At 54.9% G+C, this 15,478-nt stretch overlaps 2 protein-coding genes across 3 annotated transcripts; one reads left to right on the top strand and one right to left on the bottom strand.

Moving 5' to 3' along the window:
* The first annotated feature begins 4,876 nt into the window (after positions 1 to 4,876).
* INPP5J (inositol polyphosphate-5-phosphatase J) lies at positions 4,877 to 12,993 on the top strand. 2 transcript variants are annotated; one of them, XM_015644272.2, is made up of 12 exons: positions 4,877 to 5,548; positions 6,347 to 6,457; positions 7,939 to 8,047; positions 8,631 to 8,747; positions 8,819 to 8,994; positions 9,537 to 9,648; positions 10,049 to 10,158; positions 10,478 to 10,667; positions 10,879 to 11,016; positions 11,362 to 11,454; positions 11,697 to 11,801; positions 11,917 to 12,993. In XM_015644272.2, exons 1-12 carry the CDS (start codon positions 4,941 to 4,943, stop codon positions 12,535 to 12,537), a joined length of 2,490 nt encoding a protein of 829 aa, XP_015499758.1. In that variant the 5' UTR covers positions 4,877 to 4,940; the 3' UTR covers positions 12,538 to 12,993. The 2 variants fall into 2 exon arrangements, with proteins under 2 accessions (XP_015499758.1, XP_033374003.1); XM_033518112.1 differs by lacking the exon at positions 6,347 to 6,457 and having other exon boundaries at positions 4,882 to 5,548.
* A 1,014-nt stretch (positions 12,994 to 14,007) lies between these two features.
* Positions 14,008 to 15,477, bottom strand: PLA2G3 (phospholipase A2 group III; the record flags this gene model as incomplete). Its single annotated transcript, XM_033518241.1, has 6 exons — positions 14,008 to 14,028; positions 14,084 to 14,262; positions 14,373 to 14,833; positions 14,935 to 15,069; positions 15,142 to 15,274; positions 15,348 to 15,477. Coding segments are annotated over 6 exons (1,059 nt in total), but the record flags the coding sequence as incomplete, so codon positions are not given.
* Position 15,478: the final 1 nt, after the last annotated feature.

Here is a 15,478-nt window from a genome sequence, read left to right as displayed (position 1 = left end):
ACAAAGAGGGGAGAAGGAGAAGAAGCAGCCGCTCCGTCTGGGTGATGGCGAAATTCCCTTCTCTCCACTGCAGCAGCTTCGTGACCCAGCACACCAACGTCCTTCCCCGAAGAGACTGGTGAAAGCCAGCTAAAAAAACGTCCCCACCCTCTTTTTCTGCCCCCTTTCCCTCCCCCCCTGGGCCCGGCCACTCTTTCTCCGTTGTGAGCACCCTTAAGTACCGGTAGCTAAGTTGTCTCAGCACATAATGGGTAAAAAAAATTCCCCAGGCAGGCCAGAAGGACAAAACAAAAAAAAAAAAAAAAAAAAAAGGACACCTAACCCTCAACATACATGCACATGGAGCCATCTGGAAAGAAAGGGGACTGTTAAACTCACAAGGGAAAAACATCAATCACACGCAGGAGATATTGCAACTACTGGAAGCAGTCCAGCTACCTGAGCAGGTAGCAATTATGCACATTAAGGCACACCAAAAGGTGAGCTCAGAATTGGAGAGAGGGAACGAGCTGGCGGACAGAGAGGCAAAAGAACCAGCAAAAGGTGAGATAATGATTGAGGGAGCCCTAATTCCCAATGGACAGGTCTCCCTTGAAGGTAAGCCAGTATATACCAGAAAAGATGGAAAATTAATTCAGGATCAAGGAGGAAAATATAACCAAGAGGGATGGGCTATTACTGCAGAAGGGACAACAGTCATCCCTTCTCATTTGTTATGGTCGCTAGTAAAAGAAGAACACCAGAAAACACACTGGGGAATAGATGCCCTGTATAACTATCTCATCAAAAAGATCACTGCCAGAAATCTATACTCCACTGTCATTCAAGTAACCCGGCAGTGTGACATTTGCCTCCAGACCCAAGAATACCCCCAAACCAAAACTTGGTCAGATTGGGAAAGGCCATGAGCCTGGACAACAGTGGCAAATTGACTTCTCAGAACTCCCAAGAAAAGGGGGGTATCTATATTTGTTGGTTTTAACAGGTACCTTTTCAGGGTGGCCAGAGGCTTTTCCCACCAGAACTGCCAAAGCCCAGGAGGTAACCAAGGTATTGTTACAAGAGGTAATACCACGCTTCAGGGTTCCAGACACAAGATCTTCAGATAGGGGGCCACATTTTATCTCAAAAATAGTACAACAAATCAGTAGACATCTGGAAATAGATTGGGAACTCCCCACCCCTTATCGCCCCCAGTCAAGTGGCCAAGTGGAAAAAATGAATCATTTAATTAAACAGCAAATTGTGAGGCTGAGACAAGAAGTTAATTTGTCCTGGCCTCAATCTCTCCCATTGGCATTGATGCAGATCAATGAACCAAGCCAAGAGCCAAAGAAAAACTAAGTCCTTTTGAAATGCTTTATGGGAGACCATACGGTGTGCAAAAGGGATTGTCTACTCAAGTGGGGGAGGAGAGGCTGACTGCCTATATGATAGCCCTAGGCAAACAGCTCAGAGCAATTGAGAAACATGTGGCTGGAACCTGGAGCAGAGGGCTGGATGGGCCAGTGCATGACATACAGCCTGGAGATTATGTGTATATTAAGTCTCTTACAGAAAAAACTTTGGAGCCACAGAGGGAAGCACCATTCCAGGTGATCCTCACCACCTTCACTGCAGTTAAGATCAAGGAACAGAGCGCCTGGATTCAACATTCTCGAGTGAAGAAGGCTCCAGAAGCCCCTTGGAAAGTAACACTGGGTGACAATGAACTGAAACTAAAACTTACTAGAGCAAAATGAGTACATTGCAGTTGGGAGTATTCCATGATTTAGCTTGCAGTAACCTAGTTAATAGAATCATTCTGTTTGTGTTTCTTGTAGCTATAAGTGTAATCCAAGAATTGGAAAGCACCTCTAGCCAGAAAAGTGTGGAATGGCCTTGGTCCCAAGCTTTCATTCAATCCACTGGATTCATGGGAAAATATTCTGATATCAAGGATTTAAACCTGTCAACTGTGGTTATGCATGAAAACCAGGTGTATGAAAAGCGAGAATGGCAAAGAGAAAAGTTGTGGATCCTTCAAGGAACTATAGGAAAGGTTATCAGAGTAGGATGCCGGATGATTAACAGAACTAACTATGAAAAGGCAATTCAAATTAGCGTTTCAACTTATCCCACAGGCAAGCACTGAAAAATTTGTAATCATCTAAGTAAATTGGATTGTTGGTATAACTTCACATTAGTGCAGACAGTAGATGTGGTTTGCCTGTGGAGCCGTGGTATTACTGGGATCTCATTCAAATTTAAAATAAAAGCCATGCCTATTTCAATGACCAAATCAACCGTAACCCAAGCTCAGGCCACACCACCTAAAATTGAACCTGAAATTTATGAAATTGGCCCCTATGTAATATGGAATATGAGACAACAACAACTTTTATTTAACCCAGAGTGGTCTCTCAAGCATATTGAATTACTAATGCAAACTAACATCTCTGAGATTCAGCCAGCCTGCTCCTCTTTCCTAAAGACATCATCTGAGAGCTGGGCAACATGGTTGCAGAAACAAATTTACTTCAGAAGCAGAAGATGAAGAGATTTAACTGGAATATTAGGAACACAATTGGGGGTCCTAAATGGAATTGATTTGGAAATATTAATGAATAAATTAGCTGCTGCAACAAGTGATTTGACCAAACTAAAACAGCCCTTAAAATCCTCTTTATTAGCACTAAGAACTAACCAATGGCAAATTTCCAAAGTTTTACCAAAATGGGAAGAAACTGGAGACCAAGACCACAAACTAATAATAAATGCACTTAATATGGCCCAGAACAATGTGTCCTTAGCCCTCAGCTGCATACAGGCACAATTATGAGTACAGTCAATGATTGCTTTAATAATAAGGGAAGGAAATGAAGGTGCTTTCCCAATTGAGATTCGGAAGATTGTCTGGGACAATGCAAACAATTTAGAAAGAAAACTTCAATCCTGGTGGACTCTGGTAAACTTATGACATCACCACTGAGACCACTACTGCTTTCATGCTGACTACATATAATGCCACAATTTACAATATCCACCCTATTATTGCATTAGGACTGAATCATGAAAGAACAGTGCTCTACCCCTCGGAGCATAGAGCATGGGCCCGGATGATAAATGAAAAATGGCAAACTGTAAATAAATTTGGAATCTTGTGTTACCCAAGAACAACAAGGGTTTTTCTGTGAGACTAACACAACTGATGCACTAGATATATGTCTGGACACTGAGCAAAACATTTGCCACTTTGAGATTCATCCAGATACTGATCAAAAAACTGTACTTGTATATCTTGGCCAAGGTTGTGTATGTTTAAGAGTTGCTTGTGTTTCCGTAGAAATAGATGATAACAATGTAACCTTACCTAATAATAATCATTCTAATTTCTGTATTTATAATTTTGTTAAGATAATAGGGTATGATTTTTCATATGTGGCACTAGCTACATCCCACCAGTTGATAAGATCTAACTACACAATGTACCATAAATTATCACCTACATCCATTGGAAGGAACATTACATTAGTAAGACAGCTAATGAACCACCAAGACTTGGAAAAAATCCTGAAGGGGATTCAAGAAAATGGGCAAAAGACTCTGATTACTGTCTATCACTGAAGCACATGGACACTGTCACACATAGGTGCAGCAGCACCTACACACAAAGCCACGTACACACAGCTGCACACCAGACACGCACAGCTGCCACAGAGCTTCACACACACATATCTGCACACACACTGCTGTACACACAGAGCAGTACACAGACAAAGAGGCACATGAAGCACACACAGCCCACTGTGGAGGCTCTGGAGCCAAAAGCTATCATGATGTGGAAGGAGGCCTCCAGGGTGAAAGGTTTTCCCCCATTTTAAAGTTAATAAGAAGGGCTTCTCCCATAGTGCTTTGCACGTCCATTTTTTTGTACCCCAGTTCATATACCCAGTTAGCCTGTTGGCTGTCGCTCCCCTTTTTACCTTGTATGTCCCTTCCCTAGAAAGTTCTCCCTTCCCTATTTCCCTGTTGGCCCCAGTTTGGTGCAATCCTCCGCCCCTGTAATCCCGTTGTCTCCCTGTCCCTGGCCCCGCCTCTGCACTACTTTCCCCCGTTCCTATTGGGCCCTGACCCTTGGATCTTTCCCCTCAAGCCCACATATATTCCTGGACCCTCCAGTGCTGCCTGTGTTTGTTCCTGGACCCCGTTGGTGCATTGTTGGAATAAGCCTCACTGGAACTCCACACAGAGACCCTTCCTGCGATTGCTATCCGTGGTGTGTCAGAGAGAGAGAGTGTGTGTGTGTCTGTGTGTGTGTCTGTGATTGCAGCCTGCCCAGACGCTGTCTCCTCTGGAGGCGCTTTTGGGAAGGTAGCATTGCCTGACTAGTTACACCCAATGCTACAGCCCACATGTAAGTACACACACACATTCTCTCACACAGCTGCCACAAGGGTGGGTGGGTGTGCACACACCAACAACGCAAACACTGCAGCAGACCACAGACACATCTGGCACAAGCTGACACAACAGCTGCAGTGGTGAACAGTCATATACACAGTAATGCACCAGGGCAGACTTTCATTTGCAGGGGCAGATGTGCATTTGCAAGGACAGGTGTTCATGCACAAGAACATATGCATACATGCAAGGATAGGTGTGCAAAGATTGGTGTGCATGTGCAAGGACAGCTATGCAAAGACAGATGTGGACGTGCAAGAGCAGGTGCGCACACGCAAGGAAAGGCTTTCGGGGGACAAGGGGACGAGGCGCGGGCCATCACATGAGCGGGATGGCAGGTGAGCGACGGGTGGGGCCATTCCTGCGCCTTTAAGGCGTCGCGCAGGTGGCGGGCGTTGACGTCAGTGTGTGGCTACGTCACGGGGCGGGGCCGCAAGGTGCACGGGGCCGCAAGGTGCACGGGGCCGGGTCGGGGCCGCTTCGGTCTCCTCCTGCCGATGGACTCGGCCCGGCGCGGTAGCGCCGACCGGGGCTCGGCCTCCGGCGCGGGGTCCCGACCCGGTCCTTTGCGCGGCCCGGGGAGCGCGGCTCGGCTCCCGCCCGACGCTGGGGCTTCGGCGGCGCCTTTCCTTGGCGGCGGCGTCCCGGGCGTCCGTAGGAGCTCCCGACCGGACGGGCATGGCTTCGGGCACGGCTGCCCGCGGCGCGCAGGAACCGAAGAGCGGCCCCCGGCCCAGACCCCGCCCGAGGGTCTCCCGCTGCCGGCCCTACTGTCCCCCGGCCCGGGCGGACCCCCGTTCCCGGCAGCGCCCGGGCGAGCCGCCTTCCCCGCGCCGGCCCCGCAGGAGCGACGGGAGATGCTGCCCAAAGCGGAGTCCAGTGACCACATCGCGGCCTGGGCGGGCCCCGCCGTTCCCCGCGCCCCTATGCTGCCCAAGGCCGTGTCCAGCGAGTTCCTCGCCGGCGGGTGGGCGGACCTGACCCCCCGAGCGGAGCTGGGCGAGCTGCCCGTCGTTGCCCGGCCCCTCGGCCAGCTCGGCCCCGGCGACGTCTGCGATCCGCTGCCGGACTGTCCAGGACGGGCCCCGGAGGACGGCGCGTTCCGGTGAGTGGGGCCATGGGGACGGGGCTCGCAGCACCGCGGGAGCAGCACCCGCTGTGCCCCTTCTTTCTGCTGTGGCAGATTCAGCAGGATTGGGGTGCAAGGCTGCAGGCAAGCTCCCGGCGGGGAGGATGCCTGATGCCCACTGTTCGTGCGGGATATCGTGATAGAGACACCGACTATGGAGTGAGTGCCACCTGTCCTGGCTGTCCCCTAGGACTGGGGCTAGCGTGGCGCCGCTCTCCTTCCCTATTAAAGCGTGTGCCCTGTGATGGAGGCTCCTCCTTGTCACTACCGAAAGAGCCCGTGGGTTCTTTGCTGGTGCCCGTTGCGCAATGGCATTAATGTGTTGTGATGGATGTGGCTTTGCGTTGGTGAAGGACACCGCTGCGGGGCTGCAGCACTGCTGTCACATGCGCTGCCCTGGCCTTTGTGGCTGGCAGGGGCTGGGAACTGAGATCCGGGTCCTTTCCCCAGGAGCCCAAGCCTTCTGAGGAAGGGGGGGAAGTGGTTTTCCAGAGACACCCTGTCTCATAGCCTGCGTCAGCTGGTGGTGATGAAGATGAGGGCTTTTTATGCCAGTTTCTAAATTTCAGGTGCAGATCCTGGGGATCTTAGAGGCAAGAACCTGTCTCCCTCATACAGGAGTTAAGGACCTGGTGTATATGCCATGACTAAGCTTCAGCCTTGACTACTTGTGTTGTCAGCAAAAAGCTTCCTTGGTGGAGCTGGGGGCTTACAGGGTTACAAGGAGCCCCTCTGAGCCCTCGTGTTAGCCTGTTCTTCCTTTGTCCTCCCAAGCATCACAGTGATCACCTGGAACGTAGGTACAGCCATGCCCCCAAATGATGTGACGTCCCTGCTGCACCTCAACACGGGGGAGACAAATGATGTGGACATGATCGCCATTGGGTAAGAGGATGAGGTGCGACTCCCCCTTTTCCTTCCTCTTCCCCCTCTGACAAGTCCTCTTTTTGGGGAATCCCCAAAGCCCTGGGAGACAAGGAACGGAAGAGCTGCAGCACCAGCCTCCTGTGGGGCATGGGGAGCAGGGAAGGGTGTGCATCACAAATGATAGTGTCGGAAAAGGTGATGGAGAATCAGCTCCTGGTAAAATGAGAGTGCTGAGAGGAACTAAAACCCTTGAAAACTGATTAGACTTGAATCCTCATCGAGCCTGAGGCTGGCTATGCTGGGCCAAGTTAGCCCTGATCTCGCTGTGAGCTGTGGCAGTCCTTGTCAGGTCTGTCAAGGTATTTGACTCACCTGGCCTAGTGTTCTGGGAGCGTTCTCCTCCTCTCTGCTTTTGCATGTGGTATGCAGGCCTCAAGGGCATAGATCTGCTGTTCTCCTGAGGCTGAATTGGCTCCATGCCCCTGGTACACAGACCAGCTGTCAGGGCAGTGCCACTGCACTGTGGTTGAGGCTGATGAGGCGAGGGCGGCTGTCTCTTGAGGACTGCAGCAGTGCGTAAATTCTTGCTAAGGCCAGGGATATGCTGTCTTTGCACAGGGAGCAGGAAGCAGCCTCTGCCTATTGGTATGAGGTGGAAGAGCTGGATCTGCCTCCAGGACTTACTTGCCCCCAAGCTCTCAGCTGCAGAGGGCATAGTGGTGCAAGGGGTTGACACTGTTGGAGCTGTGATGCTGTGTTGGAGCCAGCCTCTCAGTCCCCTCAGTCTTGCAGGCCAGTGGAACGGGTCTGTGTGGGTGGCAGAGGTCAACCTGAGCTGGATGGATGAGCTGGGTGAGGGGTATAGCTGACGTAGGGACCTGCTGGGACCATGTTCTGGCCAGGACACAGTGTCCTGCTACTCCTCACTTCTTGGCATCTCTGCCTGGATGTGTCCTTCCTCTGATCTGTGTCTTTGTGCTCTAAGCACTCGATATTTTTGGGCAAGACATTTCCTGATTGCACTGTTCTCTATGGACATTTTTCCCTCTCTTCATTAATTGCTGAGCTGGGAGGAGCACTGTTAACTTTCTGGTTGCTGCTGCTTCAAGCTGTGCAGCTCAAATATGTCTGGACACCTCATGCTGTTGGGACATGACTTCTCTGTAGAGACTGAAAGGCCACTTAAGCCCCTCCTGCGCACTGAGATGGGCTTTAGGCTTCTGCTCAACCCTGTGCAGTCTAACTGCTTCTGCTTTAGAAAGGGCCAAGGATCCCTGGATTCAGAGCCACTTGTGCCTCTTGCCAGCACATGGCCCAGAATCACTGGAGCGAAGACACGGCTGGTTTGTGCTCTAAAATCAGTGTCTTCCCTTGAACTGCCCTTCCCACCCTGTCCTGCTGTCCAGCATTGTGCTTTGGCACCTCTCCCAGGTTTTCACTAACTGGGATACATATGCTTTCCTACTGTGTGGCTGAAGGACCCATACATTTCCTCTCAGGCTGCAGGAGGTAAACTCCAAGATAAACAAGCGTTTGAAGGATGCCCTCTTCACAGATCAGTGGAGTGAACTCTTCATGGATGTGCTGAGCCCCTTCCACTTCATCCTGGTAAGGAGTCCTGAAGGAGTTGGCAGCTGGTGTTCTCTCTGCCTGCCGCACAGGTGGGACACAGTGATAGACCTGGACTGCAGGTTGGAGGGTGGTGTGGTGGGAGAGCTGCCTGGATTTGCAGCCATCCAAGCAGGGACTGCTGCTGCATCTCACCCAGCAGGTTGTTTGGCTTGTGCCACCCAGCTGCCTTTCCTGGGCTTATGCTTCGCCTCTGGTGCTTTGGGGTTTATGTTGCCCCCTGCATTGAACCAGGGTGAGAAGGTGAATGTGGGAACTGGCCGGAGCTGCTGGCAACAGCCTGCAAGACTCCGGGCAGGCTCAGCTCCCCTAGATAGGTTCAGCTCCCCAAGGAATTTGCCTCAGAGCGTATGTAAGCCAAACATCACTGAGGCTCAAGTTTGGCTGTCAGTGTTCAGGGGGGTATGCACAGATCTCTGAACCAGATGTGCTGTTTGTCACCTGTGGGATAGGGGGGACACACAAAGGGTGGAGATGCTGCCCCATGGCCCAGAGCAGGGCAAGTTGTCCCTCTGTCCCCAGGCTCTCTACCATCCTGCTCCAGCCCTTGCTCCCATTCCAGGTCAGCACAGTGCGGATGCAAGGTGTGATCCTGCTGGTGTTTGCCAAGTACTACCACCTGCCCTTCCTGCACGACATCCAGACAGACTGCACTAGGACAGGGCTGGGGGGATACTGGGTGAGTGTGGCTCTGGGGGGAGATTGCAAGGGTCTGGCTTCCCAAGGAGTCATGGGATCCTCTTGGTGCAGGGCAACAAGGGTGGGGTGAGTGTTCGTCTCTCCATCTTCGGCCACATGGTCTGCTTCCTGAACTGCCACCTGCCAGCACACCTGGAGAAGGCAGAGCAGCGCAAGGAGGACTTTGCCACCATACTGCACATGCAGCAGTTTGAGGGGCCTGTGGCCAATGGCATCCTGGATCATGAGTGCGTACCTCACCACTTTGCTCCCCAGTCTGGGCTCTAGTGCCAGTCCCAGTCCTTGACCACCTCCATGTAGGGCCTGGGGGGCTGTCCCCTGCATCCTAGCACAGCTTGGAGATCAGGTTTTGCCTGCAGAGCTGGCCTAGCATGGACTCAGCATGGTGGGGCAGGTGTTTAGGGGAGTCTTGGTCTCATCACATTTAGGGCTGGTACAGCTACTGCATGCCCTGTTGGGATTTGGCACTAGTCAGGCAAAGGGGATGCCTCTGCCCAGGTGTCCTGGCTGTGTGATCTGAATCCAATGGGTGCCTCACTGTGGAAATTTCCACCCTCAGTTTCCACTTCGGGAAGTCTGGCCTATTTGGCTTGGTCCTACCTACAGAATCCTGGCAGCTGGCCAGGCTGCCAGCTGAGCACTGACCTGTGCCAGTGTTCCCAAAAGCATCTGTGCTGTGGGCTAAGGCTGCCCCCAGGCTGGGGACATCTTACCCCTGCTGTCCCTGGCTATGGTAGCCTCAGCCTGTTGCCCTTGCTACCATCCACAGCCTCGTGTTCTGGTTTGGGGACCTCAATTTCCGCATCGAGAGCCTGGACATCTGTTTTGTGAAGTATGCCATTGACAGCAATGTCCTGAGCCAGCTCTGGGAGAAGGATCAGGTGAGGGATGGGCATGCTGCCAGCCTACACTGGACCCCATGCAATGATGGACTCTCCCCAAAACTGCTCATGCAGCTTGTGGGTCAGGGCATGTTCTCTTGCAACCTATAGGACACAAAGGGCCCTGGCTCTCATGTCTCTGGGGGAGGAAGGGACAGCAGAGTCCCAGGTCAGTCTGGATGGAGCTGGGCACACTTCCCTCATCAGTGTGTGAAGAGCTGAGGCATTGAGTCTAGAGACTAGCTGCTGACATAGATAGAAAAACCCTGAGAGCTGTGTGAACTGGCAGGAACAGGACTGGGATGTCAGTGTGTGAGGGTGGAGCAATATTGGTGGGGGTTTGTGTAGGGGTCTGGCTGTGGGGGCTGCTGTGCTCCTTGATGTGCTCTCTTCCCCACAGCTGAACATTGCCAAAAGCACCTGGCCTGTTCTCAGAGGCTTCCAGGAGGGACCCCTGAACTTCCCACCCACTTTCAAGTTTGATGTGGGCACCAACAAGTATGACAGCAGGTAGGCGAGTAGAGCTGGGCGTGTGGTGGGGCTGAGAGATGCAGGAGCTCTGTGCTTGGCACTCAGCACACAGCTGCAAGGCCAAGTGTGGGTGCTGGAGTGGATGGGTGGGGTAGGCAAAGCAGCCATCCTGGGACAGGCACAGGCTGGACTGGGGTGTGATGGCAGTGCTGGCAGCACAGGCCTGTCCCTGCAGCTGTGCTGAGTGCCAAGATATGCAGCATCTCCTGCCTATACATGCCATAGTGCCAGGGGGAGGGAGTTTGGGTCAGAGCCCACTTCCCCTGCCAGGCAAGAGATGCCCCTCTGTGCCCTGCAGTGCCAAGAAGCGAAAACCTGCCTGGACCGACCGCATCCTGTGGAAGATAAAACCTCCCAGCAAGGGGTTGGGCACAGGTGGGCACCGGCCCAGCCAGGGTGTGCTATCAGTAAGCCAGCTGTGCTACTGCAGTCACATGGAATACACCATCAGTGACCACAAGCCAGTAGCTGCCATCTTCGCTGTGCAGGTGAGCACTATCCAGGGCTGCTGGGAACACAGGCAGGAGCTGCAGGGTTTAAATGCCCAGCCTTGTGGCAGGGGGGGGACTTAGTTCCGTTTGGAAAGCTCAGCTGCCTTGCCCCTTACTGGGGTCTGCTGTGGGTACATGCATGGGGGCCCTGGGCAGCAGAGGCAGTTTTTTGCCATTCCCTTGCTCACCGTGTACCTGTCTCTGACAGTTTGCTTCCAAGGTGGACAAGCCCCTGGTTGAGATTTATGTGGCTGATGAGTGGAGCAGGCCTGAGCAAGCAGTTGTCAGGTACAAGATGGCTGTTGGCTTCCACCGGAGCTCCTGGGACTGGATAGGACTCTACCGGGTAGGGGCTTGAGGGCTGCTGGGGCTGGAGGGAGTGGGGAGCACTGCACAGCACTGCGGGGTCCCTTCTGAGCTACCCCCACCAGCAAACATGGTGAGGGCATGAAGCTGTGCCCTCCCTTCCCCTGGCATCGTGTGGTCCTGCTTCAGGAGGCTCAGGTCCAGCAGTTTCCTCTTCCTCCTGCTCTGTGGGCCCCACAGGGCCCCAGGGCACACCTGGGGGTGGAGCAAGGCAGCTTTGGGTCACCCTGTGTGAGCAGAGGGGCCCAAGCACCAGGAGACTGATGTTGCAGAGTGGGGCTCACACTGTCCCACTCACTTGTGTTCTCCTATGTATTGTACACAGGTGGGCTTCCGGCACCCTAAAGACTACGTGTCCTATGTCTGGGCTAGGAGTGATGATGGGGAGCGCTGCCTGGAGAAGCAGCTGTGTGCACAGGTGAGGTGGGACAAGCCCTGCCATCTTGCTGGCACTTCTGCCCCACAGTGGCAGGACAATGGCCCCTTTGTGCTCCTGAAAGAGTAGGGGGACGCATGCACCTCATTATTGCTTTTTCCTGAGCCTGGAGCAATCTCATGGTGTTTGTAGCAAGAGATTTGTGGTTTTGGCTGGGACTGGAGGTGGGAGAGGGGGCACCCCTGTGCCAAACCCAGTACCCATCAGGTGTCTCTGGGCTGCAGGTGATGTTCTCTGAGGAAGCACTGCCCAAGGGGAATGGCGAGTACATCCTTGGATACTACAGCAACACCTCCAATAGCATCACTGGTGTGACTGAGCCCTTCCAGGTGAGCACATCCAAGAGGTGAGGGTGAGGGGGGACGAGTATGGGGGAGGCCAGCTGGTGTGGTACCCAACAGTCCCCTGTGAGGGTCAGCCAGCAGTGCTGATGCAGGGGTGCAGATTTCCCTACCCAGGTCAGAGGAGGGCAGCAGCTCTTCGGACAGCTCAGGCAGCAGCTCAGAAGAGGATGACAGTACACTTGTCCTCCTGGCCCCTAAATCCCGTAGCCCCAGCCCGGGCAAGATGAAACGTCACCGGAGCCGAAGCCCCAGCCTGGCCAAGTTCCAGGGCCTCATCCTGCGGCCATCAAGCCGGGACAGGGGTACAAGCCGCAGTCCCTCACCCCAGAGCCGTCGCAGCCTCCCCAGGAATATCCCTACTATCCATCTGCCCCAGGATGAGTTGGGACATCATGCAGGCAAAAGCAAGGAGCTGGGACAGGCAGCCAAGAACCCGGAGGGCAGTTCATTCTACCAGACTGTGCAGGAGCAAGGTGGCCTCCGGTGTGTGTCTGCTGACAGCTCCCTAGCCAGGGCTGACCCCCGGAACCTGGGCCTGCTGCCTGCATTGCGCCTGGAGATGATTGACCAGGCCCTGGGCCAGCGGCAGGAGAGCTCAGACCAGGGCTATTATCCCTGCCGGAAAATGAGCCCCACCAGCCCCCCAGGCTGTGGCACCTCCCCAAAGGAGGGGCACAGCCCCCAGGAACTGGACAGACATAGCTATGCCATGGGCCACTGATGTAACGGCTCCCTTTCTCCTCTCCATAGCGCGCTTGCTGTGTGCTTTCCTCTGCCACTTCCCTGCTGACACTCCCTACCTTATTTATTGCAGTGACTCCTCACCCCTGTTGTGTGCCTGGCAGGTAGAGGCCCCCCCCTTGCTGGCCATAGCCCAAGCTCCTGCCCTGGGCAGGGCTGTGAGGTGACAACACAGGGGAGGGTGGGCAAAGCTCGTTTGGGGAATCCCTCATGAACTTCCAAGTGCAGGACTCTTGTCCCATGAGAGGAACGCTGACCTCACTCCTGAGGTCGCACAAGAGGCCAGGGCAGGGCTCTGGCAGGAATGGCGAAGGGCACAGAGCAAGGACCACCACAGGGTACCCTGGAGATCAAAGCTTGCTCCTTCCCTGCTCTACCACTGTGCCTCAGCCTGAACATAGTGCAAGTGACAAAATAAATGATCCTGCCCACCCCAGCTGCACTGTGCTCACTGCAGGGGGCAGGATCAGCCCCAGGGTGGGGGTCTCAGCATCAAGAGTGGACGGCAGGCTTAACACTTGCACCATACACCATGCTCTGACCACCCTTTATTTTTTCTGCCGCATGCAGGTACTGACCCTAGCTCTCCTACCCTGCCTGGGCAAGAGGGTTGGGATCACACCTCACTGCTCAGGGTCCCCAGCTGAAGGGTCACCAGTGTAGGGGTGGGCTGGCGTGCTACCCACCCTGTCCCAGGGCACACCAGGGAAGGACAATGGGTTTTCCCCATTCCCTCCTATTTCTTTCCCCTTGCTTTTGATACTCATGGATGGCAGCCACAGCTCCTTGAGAGGCTTCTCAGTCCCTCTGCCTATGCTCTGGCTGTGGTCCCCAGCTCCATACTGTCATGCCAAGAGCCATGTTCAGTGCCACCCTTGGACTTGAGGACCAGACCCCAGGCAGCCTCCAGGCTGCAGCTGCTGCACACATCTTCCTCCCCTTCCTTCCCAAGGCAGCACTGCTTGGGTTCATCGAAGCACTCTGTGGGGCCAAGCACCTGGTGTCTGCTGTACAACCAGATGCTGGCACTGCTCACAGAGGGTGCCTTCCCTGGCCTGTGTCTTCCTGTGTGGATGTTTGGCCTTGGAGCTCACACGGAGAAGGCCCCAGCGCCTTAGAATCTTTTTGAGCTGCCGTGCAGGTGCAAGCACAGCCCTGGTCACCGTGGTACAGCTGCTAGAGAAGCAAATCTGTGAGCATCACTGTAACCTGGCAGCACCAACATCTACTGCCCTTGCCCTGCAACCTGCTTGTGGCACAACAGAGCAGGGGCCATCACTTACACTACTGGTTTCCTGCCCCACCCAGGCCCTGGCCTCTTGACCTCCCCACTTACCTCTGCTGTGATCCTCTGCCTGGGCTGCAGGCAGCAGGCAGCTCCAGAACAAAGCAGTCCATGGTGATACGGTCAGCCAGAACAGCCACATCCATGTCACTGCAGTCCCTTGCCCTATGGAGGCACCGTGCCAGCCTGCAGGCACAGGAGGGCATGCATCAGCAAATGCTGGCCAAGGCAGACATCCCACCTCCTCTGATCCCCAGCTGTATGCACAGAGTGCCCTTTTCCTCCTGGACTCACACCTGTGTGTGCAGTTGCAGTGGAGGAGTGTCCGGCTGTCCGCGTTATGCAGCTGGTACTTTGCCTCATGGGGTGCAATCTGGTGCTCACACTTACCCAGGTGTTTGTTGCACCTGCACCCTGTGCCTGAGGAAAACAGGGAGGTAAGGGCCACCCCCAGCACATGACCCCACAAGCCTGAGGCCTTGGGCCACTCTGGCTGCAGTGTGCACATGCTGCCCACAGTACCAGCTCACCCTTCTCCCTGCGCTCCTTCACAGCTGGCATGGTGGTGACTCCACACTGTGCTGTGGCTGGGCTGGGTCTAATGCTGCCATACCAAGGACGTGCTGAGATTCCAGCTCCTTGCTCTGCTCCAGCCACATACTGTCCTGCCACTGTCAGTGCTGTTGCAGGGTCAGGCTCTAGCCCCCACTGCAGTGCTGGGTGCCTGGTTGTGAGCTCAGCCTTGTCCCTGGCCAATGTTGGGGTACCTGGGCCCTGCAGCTGCTGGGCTGTCTTACGTCTCCATACCTGGTGATGGCGAGGCTTTGCCCTCAGTTCCTGTCGAAGCCACTTACGCCCTCTTCTAGAGAAAGTCCTTCTTTTGCCTGGGGGCTGCACAGTGGGGCTGCCCCTCTTCTCTGCTGGTAGGCTGGGGTGGTACTGATTCTGCTGCACCATCCTGGCAAGAGGCACTACATCATAACGCTCACACCTGGGGACACCACATGCTGTGAGGTCCTGCACGCCAACCAAACTATGCCTGACACAGCCGAGCAGGGCACGCTGACGGCCAGGGCACCCCTGGGCACTCACCCGCCCCACCAGTGCCACTGGACGCACTCCTCACTCTCTTCCAACACAAAGCATGGCACCTCCAACAGGTTGAAGAATGTGACGCCAATGATGTTGGAGACGGTGTCGTTGATGGCGAGCAGGCACTGCCGGAACCTGCGCGCAGGGATCAGTAGAGGGCGGGCTCCCCAGGCCCCCCATTTCCTCACCCCCCGGCCCCGGCCTTACCTGGCGTCGCAATCGCAGTGGGACACGGTGTGCAGGCGATAGTTGCGGATGCCGTAGTTGAACTGCAGCGCCGTGATTTGCGCCCAGCACTGGTCGTGCTCCCGACAGCAGCGGTCGGGGCCGCGGAACAGCCCTGCGGAGGCGCCGATGAGTGCGGCCCTGCGGAGGGATACCGCGTGCTCCCGCCGCCCGCCTCCGCTCCGTACCCAGCTCGCTCCAGTTCCCCGCCGAGTCCCCCGCGCCGCACCACAGCGTTCCTGGAAGCGTCCAGCCCCGGCGGCGACGGCGCTGCGGTCTCGGCGGCACGGGGTCGGTGCAGGCGGCGCGGCGCCGCCAC

Source organism: Parus major, chromosome 15 (genome assembly GCF_001522545.3).
Source record: "Parus major isolate Abel chromosome 15, Parus_major1.1, whole genome shotgun sequence".
NCBI classification, from domain to species: domain Eukaryota; kingdom Metazoa; phylum Chordata; class Aves; order Passeriformes; family Paridae; genus Parus; species Parus major.
The sequence above is the reverse complement of the archived record's forward strand: the minus strand, read 5'-3'. Positions and strand labels throughout refer to the sequence as shown.

Bases quoted from the DNA above. Each gene is read 5' to 3' on its own strand.
- INPP5J (XM_015644272.2), top strand. From the start codon at position 4,941: ATGGACTCGGCCCGGCGCGGTAGCGCCGACCGGGGCTCGGCCTCCGGC. The intron at 10,159-10,477 runs GTAGGCGAGTAG...TGTGCCCTGCAG, and splicing joins ACCAACAAGTATGACAGCAG to TGCCAAGAAGCGAAAACCTG. The intron at 11,455-11,696 runs GTGAGGTGGGAC...TCTGGGCTGCAG, and splicing joins AGAAGCAGCTGTGTGCACAG to GTGATGTTCTCTGAGGAAGC.